The sequence below is a fragment of the Camelus bactrianus genome, chromosome 32, assembly GCF_048773025.1.
Source record: "Camelus bactrianus isolate YW-2024 breed Bactrian camel chromosome 32, ASM4877302v1, whole genome shotgun sequence".
NCBI lineage: Eukaryota > Metazoa > Chordata > Mammalia > Artiodactyla > Camelidae > Camelus > Camelus bactrianus.
This window is the reverse complement of record NC_133570.1, coordinates 5448901-5469276: the sequence shown is the minus strand read 5'-3', so window position 1 is coordinate 5469276 and position 20376 is coordinate 5448901. Positions and strand designations below refer to the sequence as shown.

The 20376-nt window shown below is 36.3% G+C and overlaps 1 protein-coding gene across 6 annotated transcripts in view; it reads right to left on the bottom strand.

Moving 5' to 3' along the window:
• SBNO1 (strawberry notch homolog 1) overlaps positions 1-20376 on the bottom strand; it is a 50222-nt gene that overhangs the window by 12281 nt on the left and 17565 nt on the right. For all 6 annotated transcript variants that reach the window (XM_074356648.1, XM_074356646.1, XM_074356645.1 and 3 more), the window contains 22 exons: positions 19190-19350; positions 16799-16932; positions 16513-16603; positions 15197-15358; positions 14262-14397; positions 14071-14176; positions 13795-13948; positions 12954-13136; positions 12312-12409; positions 11123-11274; positions 9651-9848; positions 9156-9323; positions 8881-9056; positions 8244-8375; positions 6713-6848; positions 5880-5992; positions 5719-5790; positions 5114-5213; positions 3098-3172; positions 2289-2435; positions 2114-2208; positions 1923-2015 (listed from right to left, as the gene is read on the bottom strand). In XM_074356648.1, coding sequence (XP_074212749.1) covers positions 1923-2015; positions 2114-2208; positions 2289-2435; positions 3098-3172; positions 5114-5213; positions 5719-5790; positions 5880-5992; positions 6713-6848; positions 8244-8375; positions 8881-9056; positions 9156-9323; positions 9651-9848; positions 11123-11274; positions 12312-12409; positions 12954-13136; positions 13795-13948; positions 14071-14176; positions 14262-14397; positions 15197-15358; positions 16513-16603; positions 16799-16932; positions 19190-19350 — 2882 coding nt within the window. The remainder of the gene's footprint in view (positions 1-1922; positions 2016-2113; positions 2209-2288; positions 2436-3097; positions 3173-5113; positions 5214-5718; positions 5791-5879; positions 5993-6712; positions 6849-8243; positions 8376-8880; positions 9057-9155; positions 9324-9650; positions 9849-11122; positions 11275-12311; positions 12410-12953; positions 13137-13794; positions 13949-14070; positions 14177-14261; positions 14398-15196; positions 15359-16512; positions 16604-16798; positions 16933-19189; positions 19351-20376) is intronic.

The window sequence follows — 20376 nt, the reverse complement described above, 5'->3', positions numbered from 1 at the left end:
TAAAATGGAGTATTAGTCACAAAAAGGAATGAAGTTCTGGCACATGCTACATGGATGAACCTTGACAACATGCTAAGCGAACAAAACCAGGCAAAAAATGTCACATACTGCATGATCCCACTTATATAAGGTACCAAGATATGCAAATTCTGAAACAGAAATTAGATCAGAGGTTACCAGGCGCTAAGGAAAGGAGAATGGGGAGATACTGCTTAACAGTGATAGTTGTACAACATTGTGAATATAATTAATACCACTTAAAAATACACTTTAAAACAGTTAAATTGGCAAATTCTGTTATATGTTACCACAATTTTAAAAAAATTAGCAATGTAATATACCAAAAATCACTAAATTATACACTTATGTGGGTGAATTGTATGGTATATGAATTATAGCTTAATAAAAGCTATTAAAAGAGAAAGAGTTTATGAAAAGAATTCAAGAGAAAATAAATATTAAAGACAAGCTAAGATCTAATACATGGATAAGAGGAGACCTGGGTAAGGAAAAATTCAAGCAATAGGATATTAAAAACTTGGCAAATAAAAATAATTCAAAACTTTCAAAAATAAAGATCTGAAACTACATATTGAAAGAGCATATCACGTTACCTGAGAACAGTGACTAAGAATGACTAATACCAGGATATACTGTAATAAAATGACTAAACTTCAAAGAATCCTTTGCACATGTAGTCAAAAAAGAACTAAATTAAAAAAGGAAAGAAAATTGGAGCACCATCAAATTTTGAGAGAAACTCTCTCAGAAGAATAATGGTAGTATATTTAAAATATTCAAGGAAAGAAGATGTGAACTTCATGTCGGAAAAAACTGTCTTTCAAGTACAAAGGCACGCACTTATCAGCATGCAAGAACTCAGGGAGTAATGCTTCCATAAGCCCTTTTCTGAGGAGTCTACTACAGAATGGGCTTTAGACAAGACAACTAGAGAAATATCAACCTAAGGACTAGTGAGTGAGTGGTGAGCTTTAAATACAAATTCATTACCTACAGAACTAAGATTAATTTTTTTAATATAACAATTCTTCGTGGTTTTTGCTTGTTTTGGGGGGAGATAATTAAGTTTATTTATTTATTTTTAACAGAGGTACTGGGGACTGAACCTAGGACCTCATGCATGCTAGGCATGCACTCTACTACTGAGCTATACCCTCCCTCCAAGATTAAGGGTTAAAAGAAGAGTATATTATCTAATTGCCACATGCTGACATGCAGAAATAGTTTAACTAATTTTTTAAATAGAATGGGGAAAGCATGTGCAAAAAAGTTATTATTTAAAAAATTTATTTTCAGGGATATTAGGGAGTAGTATCCATATTTTATCATCCTGTGTGCTCTGAAGAATAAGGGTTATTAGTGTGGAAGAAAGAAGACAAAGATAAATATCAGAGAAGAGGCGTGATTAAAATCCTGTAGTTTTGACCAGAACAAATAAATACGAACTCAAGACACCGTAACATGTATGAATCTATTACGCATGCATTCATTTGTGTGTGTATATGTAAATGCATATGTATGTATACACACATACACACACTTCCTCTCTCCTTAGCTCTGTCCACGGGCAAATACTAAACCAAAGAATACAGTTACATTAATAACTGAATCTTAAAGACATAAAGCATTATTATGATTAAAGAAGGTCACTATATTATTAAAAAAACAGTTCAATTTACTAAGAATGTGTACTAATTAAAAACTTGCACTTAATGACATCCCTCAAAATGTAGTAAAAATGCATATAAATGGACAGGCCGACATAGCAATGATAAATTAACAAAACAGAGAAAGCTAAATACAACTGGAAAATCAGTACAAAGCAAGTAGGTAACTACAGTGCTGGCAATGAAAATATGTCATACATTGTAACAGTTAGTATCTGAAGGAAATAGTCTTACTTGCAATGACAAATAAAAGCCATCATCTGGTCCTGTCAGCTCAGCCCAAATCTTGGTAGCTTCCTCCCAGGACATTCCCCTCTCTACACTTATCTGTAAAAGAAATAATAAACTTTAAAATTAAACTCGCTTATGTCAATACCTGTCACAGAAGGACCTTATACTTGAACGCGCAAGTTTTCCAAACTTACTGTGTATAATTCTACATGGCCAGAGGTTGAATACCCTGGAGTCAGAAACTTCTTAACATCACTTTTCCTCACTTTTTCATCTCCAGAACCAAGATCTTGAACAAGAAAAAGCAATTATGTAAAAAGACTATTTCATCAGGAATACACATGATGTTTTAAAATTTTCCCAACGTACCTAAGATTCCCATATCATATCTTCCATTTTTTTTGGCATTTTGAACAACTGCAGTAAGTGTGTCTGCAAAATACTGAAATAATGCATTCTGCTGATGAACTTCCATGCCCAAAATTCTATTTAAGAATTTTCCTATGTTGTTATAATCTGCAATGACAAGATTATATGAAAGATTTAATGCATTCAAACGACAATTTAAAAAATTCATTCATCTAAGCCTAGTTCAAGTCTCACCTTCTCCTCTTAAGTCTTCCCTCACAACCCTCATACTGCTGCCAGAACAGGGCTATAATTTGACCACTTATATCTCTAGCCATTAGCACGACTACAGCACAGGCTCAGAAGACAGTTGCCAAATTGAATTTCTCCATCTTCAACTTCACTTACTGAAAGTATGAACACAACTTAGCACAAGAGAATGTTTGTTTTCCAACAGTAAGTCTTAACTCGTGAAAGTTCTAAGTGCTATAGGTCAGTGAAGCTCAGCTTCGGCTGCACAAGCAGAATGCCCAAGAGTTCTGGAAAATTACCAACATCTGAGCTCCTGCCCTCGGCTTCAGCACTTTTTAAAAGCACGACAGCTGATCACACACACAACCTGGTTTGAGAACTGCTGCTATATTGATAGAGGTTTAATCTCCTGAATAACCACAGTAGCAAAAGCCAGCCAGAGTGCTTGTGAGCATTCAGTAACAAGGAACTGAGACTTACGGACTTGAATTCTCCTCTTCAAGTTAACAAAAGCATAAACAAAATGGGCTTAATGAAACAGCAACAGCTATATGAACATATGAAACTCATACTACTACCTTTATCTAGAGTAAGAATTCCCGAGCGATCTTCTACATTTATCAGGCCAACTCCTATCAGTCCTTGTCGAACATCTATAATAAAATAAGTTTGTAAAAAATCGTATAACCCAAATGAGTCAATGAGCTATTACCTGACTAATCAAAGTAGATCAATTCTAGTAGGTAAGAGTCTATGTACCTCCCATAGTTCCTATTAGCTGAATCAGATGGAACCCACGACCCCTGCAGATCTTTAGGCACTGCAAAATCAACTCGCATTATATTTTATTATTTTACTAAGATGTCTTGTCTTCCCGACAACAATCTCTGGCTATGGAGATTCCCAGCTACACAGTTATAACCCACAGAATCTAAACAATTTTGAATGCCTAGGAGGAAACTGATTAAATAATTGTGTAAAGGAAGTAATCCTGCTTCCTTCCCAAACGTTACCTATCAGCAATGACAAGGTGATGCAGAAGATAAGCAACACGCTTAACAGTCAACATGTTCTGAATTCCACGACTAAGAGGAGAGTTTGTGGAGCTTTTAAAAAATATGAGTGTCCAGGTTCCAATCCAGAATTACAGAATAAGGGGTCAAAGAAAGAAAAAGGTCAACAGGAAGCATAATTATATCCTACTTACACATTTATTTAATCAGCTAGACTCTGCTATGTGCTCAAAATGTTTAATTCTGAGGGTGACAACTGTGTCGCCAAAGAGCTCCACTGCAGAGAAGTCCTCATTCTGGGAACCCATCCCATGGGAGGAAATTACCTCAATATCAGTAAGGGAATAACTAAAGAAACTATTACAGAAACCAGCTGTGGAACACTACGCAGCCGTTAAAGCCTGTATGAGTGCTACAGCCACTGACTGTAAGAAATGTCTATGATGTATTAAATGAGAAAAGCATGTTGCAAGTAATATTAACATTTAAAAGAAAAGCTCTGGTATGTAGAGTCGAACTGTAATAAAAAAAAAAAAAAAGAAAAAAAAGCTCTGTGTTTAGACAAACATGGAGAAAGGGGTGTGAGGCTGCCTCTGTCCAGAATGACCCGAGCAGATGAGAATGGAAGGTGGTGTTTAACGGGAGAGTACTGACTCCTCATTATTCACTTTTAGTTTTTCATTACTTATAATGAATAGTAACATACAATTTTTTAAAAATTAGAAATAAACTGATGAGTTTTTTTGACATTCTCTCCAATGACCAAACAAAAAGAGAAAGAGAAGGAAAAGGAGAGGGAGAAAAAGAATAGGATCAAGGCTTTACTGGGTCTTTGTTTAGGTAAATGCCATCGGTGATGATAAGCACCCCTGCCAGAGATGACAATATGGACTGTTAGTAACACTAAACACTGGTCCAACTGGAAAGGACTTCCTAGTGAAAAATGCTAACTCTATAATGATAATGTTTCAAATATTTTAACATCTATTTATTTTACAAGATATTTTCATTGTTTCCAGAACTACTAAAATCACTTAAAATACTTGTATTTATGGGGTAAAATCTATTCTACAGATTTGCAAGATACATCTAAGAATTTCTATAGCACTACTTAGGATTATTTTTAATACAAAAACGTCCAAACACATACAAATGTAAAGAGAATATTCTAAGAACCACACGTACCCACCACCCAGTTTTAACAACTGTTAATATATTTTATCTACACCCCCCACCAACCTCCACAGATTATTTACCAGGATACTTTAAAATTAAATTTTTAAAAGCTATTCAGCATAGTCATTTCAAATTAATCTAACAAAAGCATTTTCCCTCTATTAACCTAGTATTAAACAACGTGCAATAAACGATGTCAAGAGCAAAATCACTTCACCTGAATGAAATTTAATAAATCTACTGCTTATAAGAGGTCAATTTAGGTATCCGGTAACCATCAATTTCTAAATTTTTATGTAATTTATGTCCAAAGAAAACAAAAAACAACAGCACATGTTAGAACAGGTTATAGTACCTTCTTGTCGGTACTGATTTTCCTTTATTATGATTATTTTTAAAAGTTACCTTTAAAGAATTCTCCAGGATAGTCGGGAGGTGGTGATACCATAGGAGAATCTAGGTTTACAATGGATTTCATGACAATTTCTAAAGCATTTCTTCCATACTGCAATAAAAACCAAATACATTTAAACAGTTTCAGCATTTGGATACCCGTCAATCACATGACCAAGTGAATACTATAAAAACTATTACTGTACAAACAGTCAAAAATAGCAGGACTCAATTATCTACCTACCTATCTACCTACCTACCTACCTACCTACCTATCTACCTACCTACCTACCTACCTATCTGTATCTCAGACTGCCTAAGTCCTTAATTCACACCTTTGCACATAGCAGGCAATCAGTAAATAGATTCCTTTACTTCTGGGAACTCACATGTGATTCCAATGCAAGTATTTAATACAGTCCTATTTTCCAACAGGAATGGGAAGATGACTATATTGCAGAGTTGATCACCAAAGATCTGACTGCTATGTGTGTTACGGGAAGCCATGAATTTACAGCAAAACCGTAAGAGGAGGCAACTTTAACTTTTCAACAGTAACCACTTTCCCTTTTCCATTTACTGCCACAATTTTTCAGATACTAGAAGCTGAAATGTACCTTATTATCAAAGTTGAATCTGCTCAGATCTCTAGATTCTGTTGCTCTTCTGTCCCCATGTGTAAGCGCGCCCTATCCAAACATAAAATTTCCAGTTAAGACACAGAAGACAGGTAACATCCACCATCTTTTATACACATCTATGTAACTCAAAAACTTACCAAACTCTCAAGTCTTTTAGCAACAATAGATGCAAATCTTTGTTCTCCTGCCAATTCAGAAATCAGAAAGACGTACTCAGGAGCAGTAACTTGGTTTGATCTGTGAGTTCGTCCTGTAACGATATTAAAAAAAGTAATAATCATCACTGATTGTGTTCACTAGATACTAGTATTCTGAGATCTATTCCTAGCTAACACTAAGTTGGTATCCAGAAACCCTTAAACCGGGGGCGGCGGGGGGGAATGTAACAATTACCGTAACTCCCCAGAAGGTACAAAATCAGAAACATTGACTTAACATCTATATTCAGAACAATATTCCCCCTTACAAGGGAAAAGAAATGGCCATGAAACTATTATACAATAAATATATTATTACAACTCCAGACTGGCTGACCACAATGCTGCTGATGCACAGCTGTCCTGGATTCTCCCAAAATTGTTGTTTTTTTTCAATCACCAGGTCATAGGGATATGAAGATGGCAGGGAAGGGAGGAGCCATGTGCCCTCAGTGAAGCCACTGGGGGTGAAAGGACACAAGTGGCAGCTGCTCTGACATGGTTAAGTGCATCCTGAAGGTCTATAATGGAGATACTCCTGAGGAACCCCGTTCTTGGATACAATGCCAGAAACCCCATGAAATCCTACTGCAGGCCTTTTATACCTTTTAAAACAGCTAAGAAATAAATTCATGATGAACTCCCTATTTTAAGGTATATGCAATACAGACAATTTCAAAACCTACATATATGTCAAGTTTTAATATGTCTGACATTAAAATATTTCCCCAGTGACTCCCAGCTATTAAGCGAAACTTAGTGCAGGAACTTACCAAATTGCTGAATTGCTCTATCGGCACTCCATGGTAATTCCAGAGTCATATGAACTCTCCGTCTTTGATTTTTAGCTCTCCTATCTGCTTGTAATGAAATACCCGAGCTGGCAGCTTCTGAGATGATAGCAATATTCTGTATCGAAAGTAAGAAAGAAAAAACAGAAGATCACCCCTGCACAAAGACAAGCTGGGAAACATCAACCAATACATGTCCTCCTTTACTTCCTAAGTTATGGAACCCTCAGCTTTAGCTATGCATAGTTACACGGACGCTCAGGATCAAGGTCACATTTCCCAGTCTGCCTTACAACTAAGTGTGGGCACACTCCAGCCAGTAGGTTGTAGGTGATACGAACATCCAGGAAACGTTCCTAGTCAAGGACATGCCCTTCTCATCTTTTCTCCTCTCTGCTGGCTGAAATGTAGAGGTGTAATGATTGAATCTGAAACAGCTGTCTTGCAATACAGAGGTAACTCGGGAATGGAGACCCGCATACTAAAGGAACAAGACAGAAGAGACCCTTCAAGGGGCCACACTGGTCCTGGTCTACCTACTTGTATGAGGGAGAAATAAATTTCTTTGGGTCAATATGATTTTGGATTTTCTGTTACTTAACAGCCAAAACTAATGCTAACTAATATAATTCCTAATGCATATGGCCCTAAATTACTAAAGAAACAAGTACATAAAATATAATAATATCTCTACCTACAATCTTTAAAATACATGTGAGCTTTTAAATATATTTTTAAAACTTTGATGATGATAATAACTATCATCTAGTTTTAGTTGCAGAGGCAGAAAAAAATTTTGAAATAAAAAACAAAGTATGAATAAAGAGATTATTTTATTCCACTTCTCTTAGAGTAAGGAACGAGACTGAAGTGGTACTGCTATTTTTTAGCAATCTCATCAGCAAATGCTTATAGCAACTCCAACTAGATGGAGGAAGAACTGATCTGAGAATCTTAACACTGACAAAGTTTTAATACTTAACACTAAGAGCCTACAGAAAGGGCCTCTGGAGGCAACTCTGACCTCTGCAGTGGTCTGATACGCACAAGTAATCTGTAGCCATTCAGAGCGAACTGTCCTCATAGAACATGGCACAGCAAGACAAGATACAGCAAAGCCAAAGGATAACGTATCTGGGCATGTTTAAATGTATTTCTAGACTCAAAATTACAATGAAGCGGAAAAAAAAAAAGAAGCTAGAGTAGCATTTGTCGTGCCATTAAGATGACCTAAGAGAACACAGTATCTTAATATTCTGATTAAAGACCTCAAAAGCCTCCAAAGTTATCAAGAGTTACATCTAATTCTGTGCACAAAACACTTACCACATTCAATTTATAAGAAAATAATGAAAATACGTAAAATGTTCAGTGATTATGTGCAATTACTAAAAAAGTATAGAATAAAAACATTCAATGGACAAGATTTATATTAAAAGAGAAAACCCTTTTAAGATTAATCTAAACATATGGGCATTATTCTTTTCATCCAAAACATCTGAGAAAAGCATACCTTATCTCCATCCATGAATCTTTGTTTTTCTGTGATATTCAGAATTTCCACAGGGACATCAAGTTCAGATCTTGACTCATAAGATATACTTCCATCATCATTGCTTACAACCCTCCCCTTGCGGCCAGTCATCTGCAAAGCCAAACAGTGTCACTTACAATTAAGGTATCTGACTATGGCGCATGAAGCTCAGGACTATTCCATCAGAGAAACTTGGTGGGAGATGAAAGGGGATAATGAAACCAACACGTATTGTGCAGCCTGGGCTGCAGCAGGCACCCTTGGGGAGAGAACATTGCAACACAGTTTCTGGATTTAAAAAGTTCAAATTCCAGTGGAGAAAACAGACGTGTGGCAATAATAACAAAGGTTGAGTGACAGGTGCAGGAACCGAGATCAGTGTCTTGGGATAGACACTCAAAGATACGAAGGGCAGGAATTCACAGGCTCTAGCATAACAACAGAGTAGAGCAAGGCTTGTACTAAGATCTAAGAGAGGATATTAGATAATTATACAATGATACCAAATATATCACTCATTCTAAAGGCTTTAAAAGTGGCAAAAAATTAAAAAAAAAAAAAAAAAGTGGCAAAAAATTACCTAAAAGAGACACAGCCCCGATCAAGACATACTTACCTCAGCAACATTCTCAGGGCCACCAAGTTCATCAATAAGTTCATCCAGGGTATTAGGCGGGAGGTCTTCTGCTAATTTTTCTAGTTTATCAAGCAGGTCTTTCTTCATCTGCTGGGCCCTTTCCACAGCGTCCTGACTTGTTATAAGGCTACTGTTACTGTTGGTGTTACTGTTAGCTAGATAAAATACATTTGTTAAAAATCAGTACAAAATTTAAATTTTTGCTTTTTTTAAAAGTATGTTTCACAGACAAAAGCAAGCTTCAACGTGGATACCTGGTGCACTGTTAGGAGCAGGTGAGATAACTGGTGTAGAAGAGAAACTCGGTCGTTTTGATCCAAGACCTGACGCTAATAAGGCACTTTGAATAGAATCTGGGTCTATACTTTTCTTTTTTTTTTTATCTTTGTTTTTCTTGTGGTCTTTTCTGATTAACCAGGGATCTGAAAGTCAAGGAAAGACATGTATCTAACCATCTGTCAAAACAAACTAAACATTCCCAGAGGAAAGCATCACCAGTGACGCTGGCTCGGTACATGCTAACACCACAAGGTGCGGCTCCACAGCCTGACGTTCAACGTGACTGTACAGAACGGAGGCCATCGCCTCGCATAACGGGCTCCACCGCCAGCGACAGACAAGCCTAGAGCTCCCACTAAGGAAAGACTAGAATCTACGTGATGATTTTGTACAGGGAAAAAAGGTTTTAGTACAACACCCCATTTCAAATACCCAGAAATAACCGTCCTTTAACATAGTGATGAACTTACCATCTTCATCATCCTCACTAGACTCGTCTCTGAATGGGTTGAAATCATCATCATCTCCAGAACTCATGTTTTTAGAGCTCTCGTAGTCACTTTCTTCATTATCAGAGGCATCAGATTCACTTCCACTGTCATCAGAACTGCTACCAGTAAGGCCACCTACTTTTCGTGCTTTTTTGGCTTCTCGAGTTATTTCTTCACCTACCCTCAAACCCCAAACAAGAAGGTCAGCCAAAACACACTGTTCTAAAGATCCGGGAAATTACATTTAGTTCATGAGTTAATACACTTAGTTAGTTCAAACGAGAACAGTGGAGAAAAGCATTTATGCACGTAAATAAGAGCAAAGAAAATTCACAGACAAGTGCTAACCCTGTGGACTCTTACAAGAAAGGTTATGTGCAATTATGTTTAAGAAAATATTAGATATGTAAGTACAAACTCAAGCCCACCTTCAAGTGCACAAGTTTCAAAATAAATTCAGGACAACAGAGATGAAACAGAATCTCTGGCACTGTCACAATTTAATTGCATCTCAGGTTGAGATAAGAGGCCTAATAATTATAGGTTGATAAAATGTTTTTTAAACACTTTATGGAATACTAAAATAACTATAAAACTGCATTTTAAAAAGTCAAACAAGGTGCTAATCTGAACTACCTTACTGAATATTCATAAAAGATATCTGGAATAAGCCAATCAAAACTAAGAAAACATTAAGAAGCTCACATATTAACAAGATAGTGAGAACAATTCAGAAAAGGGAAACATGTCCATCTATCTGACCATTCTAAGATATCACTGATTCTGAGACAGCATTACTTTTTGTACTACTAAAAAATAATAATAATTTTAAAAAACCTGTTAATTATACGACAATAAACCTACTTTCAGGCATATTAAAAATGTTCTTAAAAAAAAGTATTACTTGGAATGGATGAAATATAAGGGTGAAGTGTCAGGCATTTAGAAGACACAGCATCAGAGCCTTCACAATACAAGGAGTTATTCTCCCCATTTTAGATAAAGAAAGCCTGAGAAGGTAACTTCTGAAAGTCAAAACAGCTTCGTAAGCACCTAACACACCCACACACACACCCACACCCACACACACACCCACAACCACACCACTGACAACAGAAAGACCAGTAGCTGTGTGAACCTGGGAATATTCCTCAACCTCTTAGCCTTTCTGTGCCTTAGTGTCCTCTGTCTATAAAACCGAAAAAATAAAACCTACTTTCATATGGATACCTCGTGGGTTGAATGAGATCATGTGTGACTGATGCTTACCAGTGCCTAGCACTGGTCACTCATTAATAACAGGTTACTCGAGCATTCAAAACTACACAAGTGACAGCGAAAATATGCAACCATCTGCCAATTCAAGGCAGGCAGTACGTTCCCCAAATACAGCTGCAGCAAAAAGCTCAAATTTATTCTACTTTCAACCCCATTTAAAGGAAAGTGCCCACCTTTCCGCTTCTTTATTTTATTTTCTTTACAAGGACTAGCTCTTGGAGAACTGTTGTTACTTGGAGCTGTCAAATCGATTCCTAGCAAACTATAAAGCTTCTTCCTATCTGGAGCAGGGAAGTGTTTTTCAATGAGTGACTGTAACACTCCTCTGCAGGAGAGAGAAATAGTGACAGTTAGTGGTTCAGTCTACAAAATTATTATAGTTTCACCAAACATATTTTTTAAAAAGTAAGTATATTTTATGCAATCTTACAAAATATTCACAATCTAGCTCAAATAAATTTTAATATTCTGGGCCAAGGGTGTCCAACAGAAACATAGTGTTAGTCAAGCAAAATTTTTACATTTTTCCAGTAGCTAAATTAAAAAGTAAAATAAAGCTGGTGAAACTAATTTTAGTATTTTAACTCAATGTATCACTTTAACATGTAATCAGTGAGATATTTTACATATTTTTCCTTAAGTCTTTGAAACTTGTTGTGTATTTCACTTAGAGCTCATCTCAATTTGGACTAGCCATTTCAACTGCTCAACTGCCACGTGACTAGTGCCCATCACATCAGAGGCAGTACTAGGTATGCAAGCACAGGAAAAATACAGATTCTCAGGTGCATGACTTGCTTTAAAAAGTAGTTTTTAAATACATGCATCTTAAAAGGAGCCACTTGAATGTATTCCCTGAGGCAAAAGACAATCTGGTGGCATAAGTTTTCTTGTTAATTTTACTACAAGTTAGAATTGTCAGGTTCTGTAAACAAACTGAAAAACAATGTCAAAAATATTTTTTAAAAACTCTTCTACCTCAGGACTATCTGCAATTATTATATTGGCGCTTACTAAACTGGGGCAAACTATACTTACTGCTCTTCTGAATAATGGTAATTTCAAATACACAAAGCCAAAACTAAAACTGAAACTAAACCAAGCTGTTACAGATTTTCAAGATGTACAAAACGAATAAAGATCAAACCCTTCCATTAGTCCAAATACTGGGCATAATACTGTCAAAATACTTGACATTTCAGCATTTCTATGTTAATGTTTTCCAACAGACACACTATTACGAATACGCACAGGACTGCAAAAACTAAGATCAGGAAAACTTTAAAAGGCAAAAATTCTTGTCTCCAGGAAATGCCAACATTTAAACAAATCTAAGTAAAAACTCAAAACCAAAAACATTACTTGGCAGTTGAAACAAAATCATTCAATTCTCCCCCGCCTTCTTCCAAGGCTTCTAATGTTCTAGCTTCTCCCGTAGACTGCAGACCAATTACAACACACTGGAGGAAGAAAAGAGTATTAATAATTATAAGTAAAAATATGTATGTGGCTTCTCAAGATGTATTTTAAATATTTAGTTTTAAAAAAAGATTTCCAGCAAGAATTACCCATTATTGTACGTGTACCCATTTATTTATCCTACACACATCTGAAACATGCTATGTGTAAAACACTTAGCTAGGAAATGGTATTACAGTGGTGGACCCAACTGACACCCTTGCCCCTGTCTTTGCGCTTTAAGTAGATACATATTCACCAAAAGGGAAAAAGCCTTAAGGTAATACACCTACATACTATCAGTGGTTATATGTATGGATAGCCAAATTACAGTGATGTTTATACTTTTCTGAGCTATCTAAATTCTTTATAAACAGGCATTGCTTTTACTACCTTGAAAAATTTATTTTTTAAAGTCTTACGGTTAAAACTTTTACAACTGTCCTTTACAAAGAAAAGGTTTATAATACAAGTAGAAAACCTCAACACCCAGTAGACTAAAAAACATAACCAAAGATGAATCTCTTCAGACATTCTCCAACTTACTTTTCCATTCTTGATTTCTTCTCGAGCTAGTTGCACAACCCTTTTAACTTTGGATGCTATGCATAAGTATTTGAAAAATCTCTGGTGAGCAGACCAGAACTGACCCCACATGGATTTCTTCATTCTCTGCTCAGCGTCAATCAGATCTGCAGCTTGCTGAAATCGCTCTCTGGCAATGACCCACTGAAAATGCACACCCAACATTTTAGATACTTCAATCTCTGAGTGTGAATTATTTAAAAGTGACTCAGTCAATCAAAATAATGTTCAGTGCAAGACACCACTTAACAGTAATTCAATGAAACACCTTCAGGAAATCTCTGAACATACGTTTTTTAGGACACTCACAGAGAGCTGTCCCCAAATTCTTACTACCTAATATAGTCATTTTAGGAAATAGTTACATTGTGATTTTTGAAACTATTACAACTGAAATAAATGGCTATTTTTCATAAATTACTTTAACAAAGAGAAAGCTTGGAAAATTGGGAAAATAAGGATCTGGTGACTTATCTGCTGTTTTACTGCAGAAATATACTCCTGTGGGCTGACAGAGATTACATTGGACAAGAATGGCTAACAGAAATATTATCAGGTACATTAAAAGTACTAGAAATTGGGTTTAGCAGATACAAACTACTATATATAAAACAGATAAAACAACAAGGTTCTAATGTATAGTACAGGGAACTACATTCAGTATCTTATAATAATCTATAGTGAAAAAGAATATAAATATGTATAACTGAATCACTCTGCTGTACCCCAGAAATTAGCACATTGTAAATCAATTATACTTCAATTAAAAAAAAGTACTAGAAGTTAAGAAAAAAATGCTCACCAGTTTGACTGCTTTATTATACATTTTAACATAGCTCTGAGAAAGAAGAACTTCCTCAATTTTGAAGGTCACTCCAGTAAAGCTCAGCTGTCGAGCAATATACATTCCTCTAAGCTTCATATCCATAGCAACTATTTCCATGGCACCAACACCTCTGAATAAAATTAAAACACACAGTAACTATCATTAAATATAGTAGGGCTTTAACATATGTAGAAGAGGTTTTAGCAATAACACCTCTTTTATACTGCTAGTGTATACTGTAAATTGCATTACCTCCGTTCTACTGCCTGAATAAAATCACTGAATTCTCTAAATGGAGTTCCCTCACCCCATATTCCAAGACGGTTCATATAGGCCATGTTTCGTGGTTCAGAAGCACCTGAAAAAAAACCCCAAAATGAAACATATTATATAGTTGAAAAAAATAATCTATACATGTAACTTCTAAATAAATAATTACTCACCAGTGGCACTAGCATAAACAACTCTGGCTTTTGGCAATTTGTTCTGAAGTTCTAAAACTGCTAAGCCTGTCTTGGTTGGCTTTGAAGAACCAACAGGACATAAGTTTTTTGCTTTATGACATTCATCAAACACTATCTGTAAGGAATACATTAAGGAGCATGTCATATTAGTAGCAAGTGTCTCTAATCTTTTAGGAAGAGTTAACTTTCATTTCCCAGAGGCCTTGGGAAATAGCCAAAATTTCTAAGACAGTAGCTGGAGTTAAACAAAACAAAACAAAACAGGATTATCAGCAGGAGGGATGCTATTGGTAACAAGCCTCTGAGCATCAACTAACATCCACATACCTATTATCTGCTTTTGTCAAACCTTAACATTTTGCCACTGCTTCAGATTGTTTTTTCTTTACGATTATAAATAAAGCCCTCTATGTGCCTCTCCCTGATTCCACCACCTCGCCTCTCTCTAGCCAGAGAGGCATTCACTGTATTTGGCATTAACCTTAACTGGATACTTATTTCTTAATTAGAATGAAGGAAAGGATCCACTACAGCTAGAAATGTCCAGCACACAGAGGATTTTGGCAAGTTCTATTAAGTACAAGCACGAATGAAAACCAATTTTATCAGCATTTCAAAACTGGTGTTTTTCATGCAGGACAGTAAAATGCATGCTACGAGCAAGGAAGTCTGGAAATCACTAACTTAATGAGGGAATATAGCATTCAGCATGTTCCACACCTATTAACATTTTCCTAAAGGAGGAACTTAAATACTGGCCTTCTAAATGACAACTACAAAACAGAATCAACTTTCTGACTTCCTTGGAATCCCAGTAGTCTGTTTAACCTCAGAATTCCTGTTTTCCAAATGTTTATCCTTAGATTAACTTTTGTGTCATTAAAAAATATAAAAACATTTTTTGCAAAGGATACCACTCCATCGAAGTCATCACCGCACCAATGCAGAAGCTGTTTTAACCTCGTTTTGTATTTACCGCCAGACTGACTTTCACCAATGAGGGAAGAATAGGTAGCAAAAATAACACCCTTCTTCACACTCCCATTATGCTTGGAAGAAATTTTTCCATATTTAAACTAAAAAAGAAAAGAACTTAATAAATACGCTTATCTGTCTCAATATTTATCCCACCCAAATTTCTATAGCAGTTAACTAGACCATGATGGACTTAGGAAAATCAAAGGACCACCTAAGATCATCCACAAAATTTTTCACACATATGTATATACACATACAGACATGCCCATGCCCCCACATTTATGTATGTGTGTGTGTGTGTGTGTGTTTAACTTTATGGTGCAAGGACCGTTTTCAAAGTCTCTAAAAAGTCTACCACCAAAAGAAAGATTACAAACCAAACTACCCTACAAGAAAAAGTCCCAGTATTCATTCTATAAATATTGTGCACTTACTACCTTCAAAGCACTGTAACTAAGTTCTGAGCGATATATAAGAATTATGATTAATAATTGTGCCCTTCTTCAATTACACTGACTCAGAAACAGAAAACCATTTCTAGATGCCAGTTACCTGTTTTAAGTTTTGAACTTCAGCAGTCACTGAAGTACACAGTACTTTACCCACTAACCCACTCGGTAATATTCACCCAAAAAAGCCACTGATGGGCAGGGCAACACTGAAGCAACTCAGGATTCACGTGGAAAGTGGATTCACGTTTACTTAGTTTCAAAGGGCTAGCAAGGAAACACCTGCAGGAACCAGGTCTGCCTCTTTCACCCTTGTGACTCCAGGAACTGGTGCATAGTAGGAGGTCAATAAAGATTTGCTAAATGAACATTAAGATTCTAATCACATTAAACTGTGCTTCTAGACAATGAAATATTTTCTCCCACTTGACAGCACTGTTTTAACAAGACACAGGTACAGGTTTAATACAAGTCCACTGAAAGTACGAACATCTAAACTAGGCTCCAAACCACAGTTCTCTATGTGCTATGAGGGGCGCACTGCCGGTCCAGACAGCTGTATGACACTGCACCCCACACTCAGTTACGAGTTTTGCCCACAGAAAGTTACTTCAGAAACAGACAAAACAAACAAACAAAACAAACAAACAAACAAAAACAAACCACCCTGAAAACTGAAAGAATAAACTCTATAAAAAGAGACAATGCCTATTTGTTGCCACTACAGAACCCTACCTGGCATAGTATTTAACACACAGTAATCCATACACCAACAGTAATGGCTGAATACAAAACTTTCATACCTTATTTAATGAATGCACCAAAATGTTTTTTGCTCCAATATCCCTCAAATCTCTTTCAGCATCATACTTTAAATCATTTGAAACACTGAACCTGCCACCAAAAAAAGAGAAAGAGAGAAAAGAAAAATACACAAATTAAAGGCAAATTCCATCATTCTAGCAGTATTCAAGAGTCAATAAAACCAGGCCTTGACACTTCAAAACTTACACCTACTCGTTAAAGCCCATCCTCATACGCTGGATTACTCACAAACAAAAGCTTCCACGGCCGGTCTTCAGCACTTACCACAGAGCTCTTTTCCTGCTCAACAGATAATTCTCATAGATGATTCCTGCTATTGTCCTTCCTTTTCCCACCCCAGCACCGTCACCTATCAAGAAGCCAGCACGGTCTCCATTAGGCAGGAATGTTTCATGTTGCTGAAAAAGCAAAAGCTGGTAATTAATCTACCCCGTTAGACGTTGGTCATCAGTCTTTCACACAGTTTTAGAAACATAACAACATTATGCATTTTTATATGAACAGTACAGAGTCTGGCTTAGTGTGGACACTTATACTGACCATGCAGGCATATCTCGTTTTATTGCACTTCGCTTTACTGCACTTCAGGGGATATTCCACTTCTTACAAACTAAAGGTCTGTGACAACCCTGGGTCAAGCAATGCTATCAGTGCCATTTTTCCAATGGCATTTGCTCACTTTGTGTCTCTGTGTCACATTTTGGTAATTCCAAACTTTTTCATTATTATTACATTTGTTATTGTGATCCGCAATCATTGATCTTTGATGTTACTATTTTAACTGTTTTGGGGTGCCTCGCACCCTGCTCATGTAAGAAGATGAACTAAATTGTGAATTAAATTGGTAAATGTTGTGTGTGTTCTGACTGCACCACTGACTGGCCATTTTCCCCATCTCTCTCCCTCTCCTTGGGCCTTCCTGTTCCCTAAGACACACAGTATTGAAATTAGACCAATTAATAACTCTTACAATGGACTCATAAGTATACAAGTGAAAGGAAGAGCTGTATGTCTCTCAATTTAAATCGAAAGCTAGAAATAATTAACTTGAGAGGAAGGCATGTTGAAAGCTGATACAGGCTGAACACTAGGCCTCTTGCTCCAAACAACCCAGTTCTGAACGCAGAGGAAAAGTTCTTGAAGAAAATTAAAAATACTACTTCAGTGAACAAATGATAAGAAAGCAAAACAGCCTTATTGCTAAAGTGAAGAAAGCTTTAGTGGTCTGGACAGAAGATCAAACCAGCCATGCATTCCCTTAAGCCAAAGCCTAACCCAGAGCAAGGCCCTAACTCTCTTTAATTCTGCGAAGACTGAGAGAGGTAAAGAAGCTACAGAAGGAAAGTCTGAAGCTGGCAGAGGTTGGTTCGTGAGGTTTAAGGAAAGGAGTCATCTCTGTAACATACAAGTGCAGGTGAAGCAACAAGTGCTGATGTGGAAGCTAGAAGATTTAACTAAAGTATCAGTGAAGGCAGCTACACTAAACAACAGATTTCCAATATACACGAAACTGCCTTCTGTTGGAAGAAGATGCCATCCAGGACTTTCACAGCTAAAGAGAAGCAGTCAATGTGTGGCTTCAAAGCTTCAAAGGACAGGCGGTTTTCTTACTAGGGGTTAATGCAGCTGACAACTTCAAGTTGAAGCCAATGCTCATCTCCCATTCCAAAAATCCTAGCGCCTTTAAGAATTATGCTAAATCTACTCTGCCTGTGGCTCTACAAATGCTATAAAAAAGTAGCACATCTGTTTATAACATGGTTTACTGAACATTTGAAACCCACTGTTGAAACCCACTAGTGCTCAGAATAAAAGGTTCCTTTCAAAATAGTACTACGCATTGACAATGAGCTCTGATGGAGATGTACAACCAGATTAAGGTCGTTCTCGTGTCTGCTCTGTAACATAACATCCCTTCCATAGCCCATGGAACTAGGAGTAATTTCGACTTTCAAGTCTTAATTCTTTTTTTTTTTCTTCTCCAAGTCTTATTCTTTAAGTAACACATTTCGTAAGGCTATAGCTGCCATAGTGATTCCTCTGATAGGTTCAAGCAAAGTAAATGGAAAACCTTCTGGAGAGGAATCACTACTCCAGAAGCCACTAAAAATATCTGTGATTCACAGCAAAAGGTCAAAATAGCAACATAACAGGAGTTTGGAAGAAACTGATTCCAACCCTCATGGATGACTTTGAGGGGTTAAAGACTTCAGTGGAGGAAGTAGACTCCTGAGATGGAATCACTCCCTATGGGTGGGGGCTTTCAAATCTTTTCTAGCTTTCAGCTACTGGGGGGGAGGGGGGGGTGGAAGCTGCAACAAACAGCCTTATATGTTTATGTTCTTATTTAATAGCTCTATGAGATAGACTCCCAGTAATGGAATTGTTAGGTCGAAGGATATAGGTATTTTTAATTTTAATACATATTCCCAGTGAGGAATTCCCAAAAAGGTCATGACATTTTATCATTTCCACTAAACATGGAACCCCCCACATCAACCCTACTCTTTAATTTCCTAACACATAAAATTCCTTTAAAAATTACACCCGCAAGTTTTTCACTCAAGGAAAACTTACCTCTAAATTGAAACAACTGTATCACATGAACTAAGATTAAAAGATAAAAACTGCATGTAGTTATAAAAGACGGCTTACCTGGGCTGCATATGTTATAGCCTCAAGCTGTAATGCTGACAACCAGCCATTATCAATGGTTTCTTCAGAAATAGACGTTTTGTACCAAACATCAGGAGGAGTAACACTGGACAAAGAACTAGTTTCCACTACAGCATCTGGGTGACGTAGGCCAATTTTTACTAAACAAAAATTTTAAAATATTCATTTTAATCATTCTAAGTAATAACAGTTCCAGGCTTACCATATAATATATATAAGAAAATAAGTAACTATACACTCTGAGATCTTATACAAAGCACTGATGGATGGTGAAGTATTGTTTAAATTTGACTACAGTGACCTATTTATCAACTACCTATGGCTTAAATATAGACTTACTGATTAAAATGATCTAGAAAAATACCATCTTAGCTCGTATCACCAAGTTCTCCAGTAGTAACAGAACATAATCCTAGACTAAGGCATCATTTTAAACGACCAGAAAAGTATGGGATCTTGGAATCCATACATAGTTGGTAAACAGAGATTTTTAGTTTAAGTGGTCTTATTATATTATCAAAATATTTAAGAGACAAATTCTGGTCATGGATTTTTTTTCTCCATCTTATTACCCTCATAAAATTAAAAAGTGAAAAATTTTATACAAAAGCTAAAAATTCTTAATTTTCAACTTAATATACTGGCCACTAAAAAAACTGAAAAAAGATAGACATGGCATTAATATAAACCACTGAATTCAAATAGCACATTTTACTTTAAAGATTCCCATGTTTTCATCACCTGTTTTAAGTAAGCTGTATAAACTATAAAGCTATGTGTTTATATCTCTGTAATTTACTATGATTTTATAATCACTGCTGATAAGAGCAAAATTAACTTGAAAGAAAAAAGCTTTTTTACTCTTAGTTTTAAAAGATTTCATTCTAAAACAAAGTTCTAAGTTTGTGGGGTCGGGGGTAGAGTGCACGCTTAGCATGTATGAGGTCCTGGGTTCAATCTCCAGTACCTCTGTCAAATAAATAAACAAACAAACCTAATTACATGCCCCTCCCCCAAATGTTGTGAAGGGAAAAAAAAAAACTCATAGTAAAATTTTCATGTGGATATTTTAAAACATATTATAGTTTAAAATATATTACAAAAGCTCATACTTGTGAAATCCTGAGGTACCAAACATAAATATGTCCTAACAGATAATACAGTAT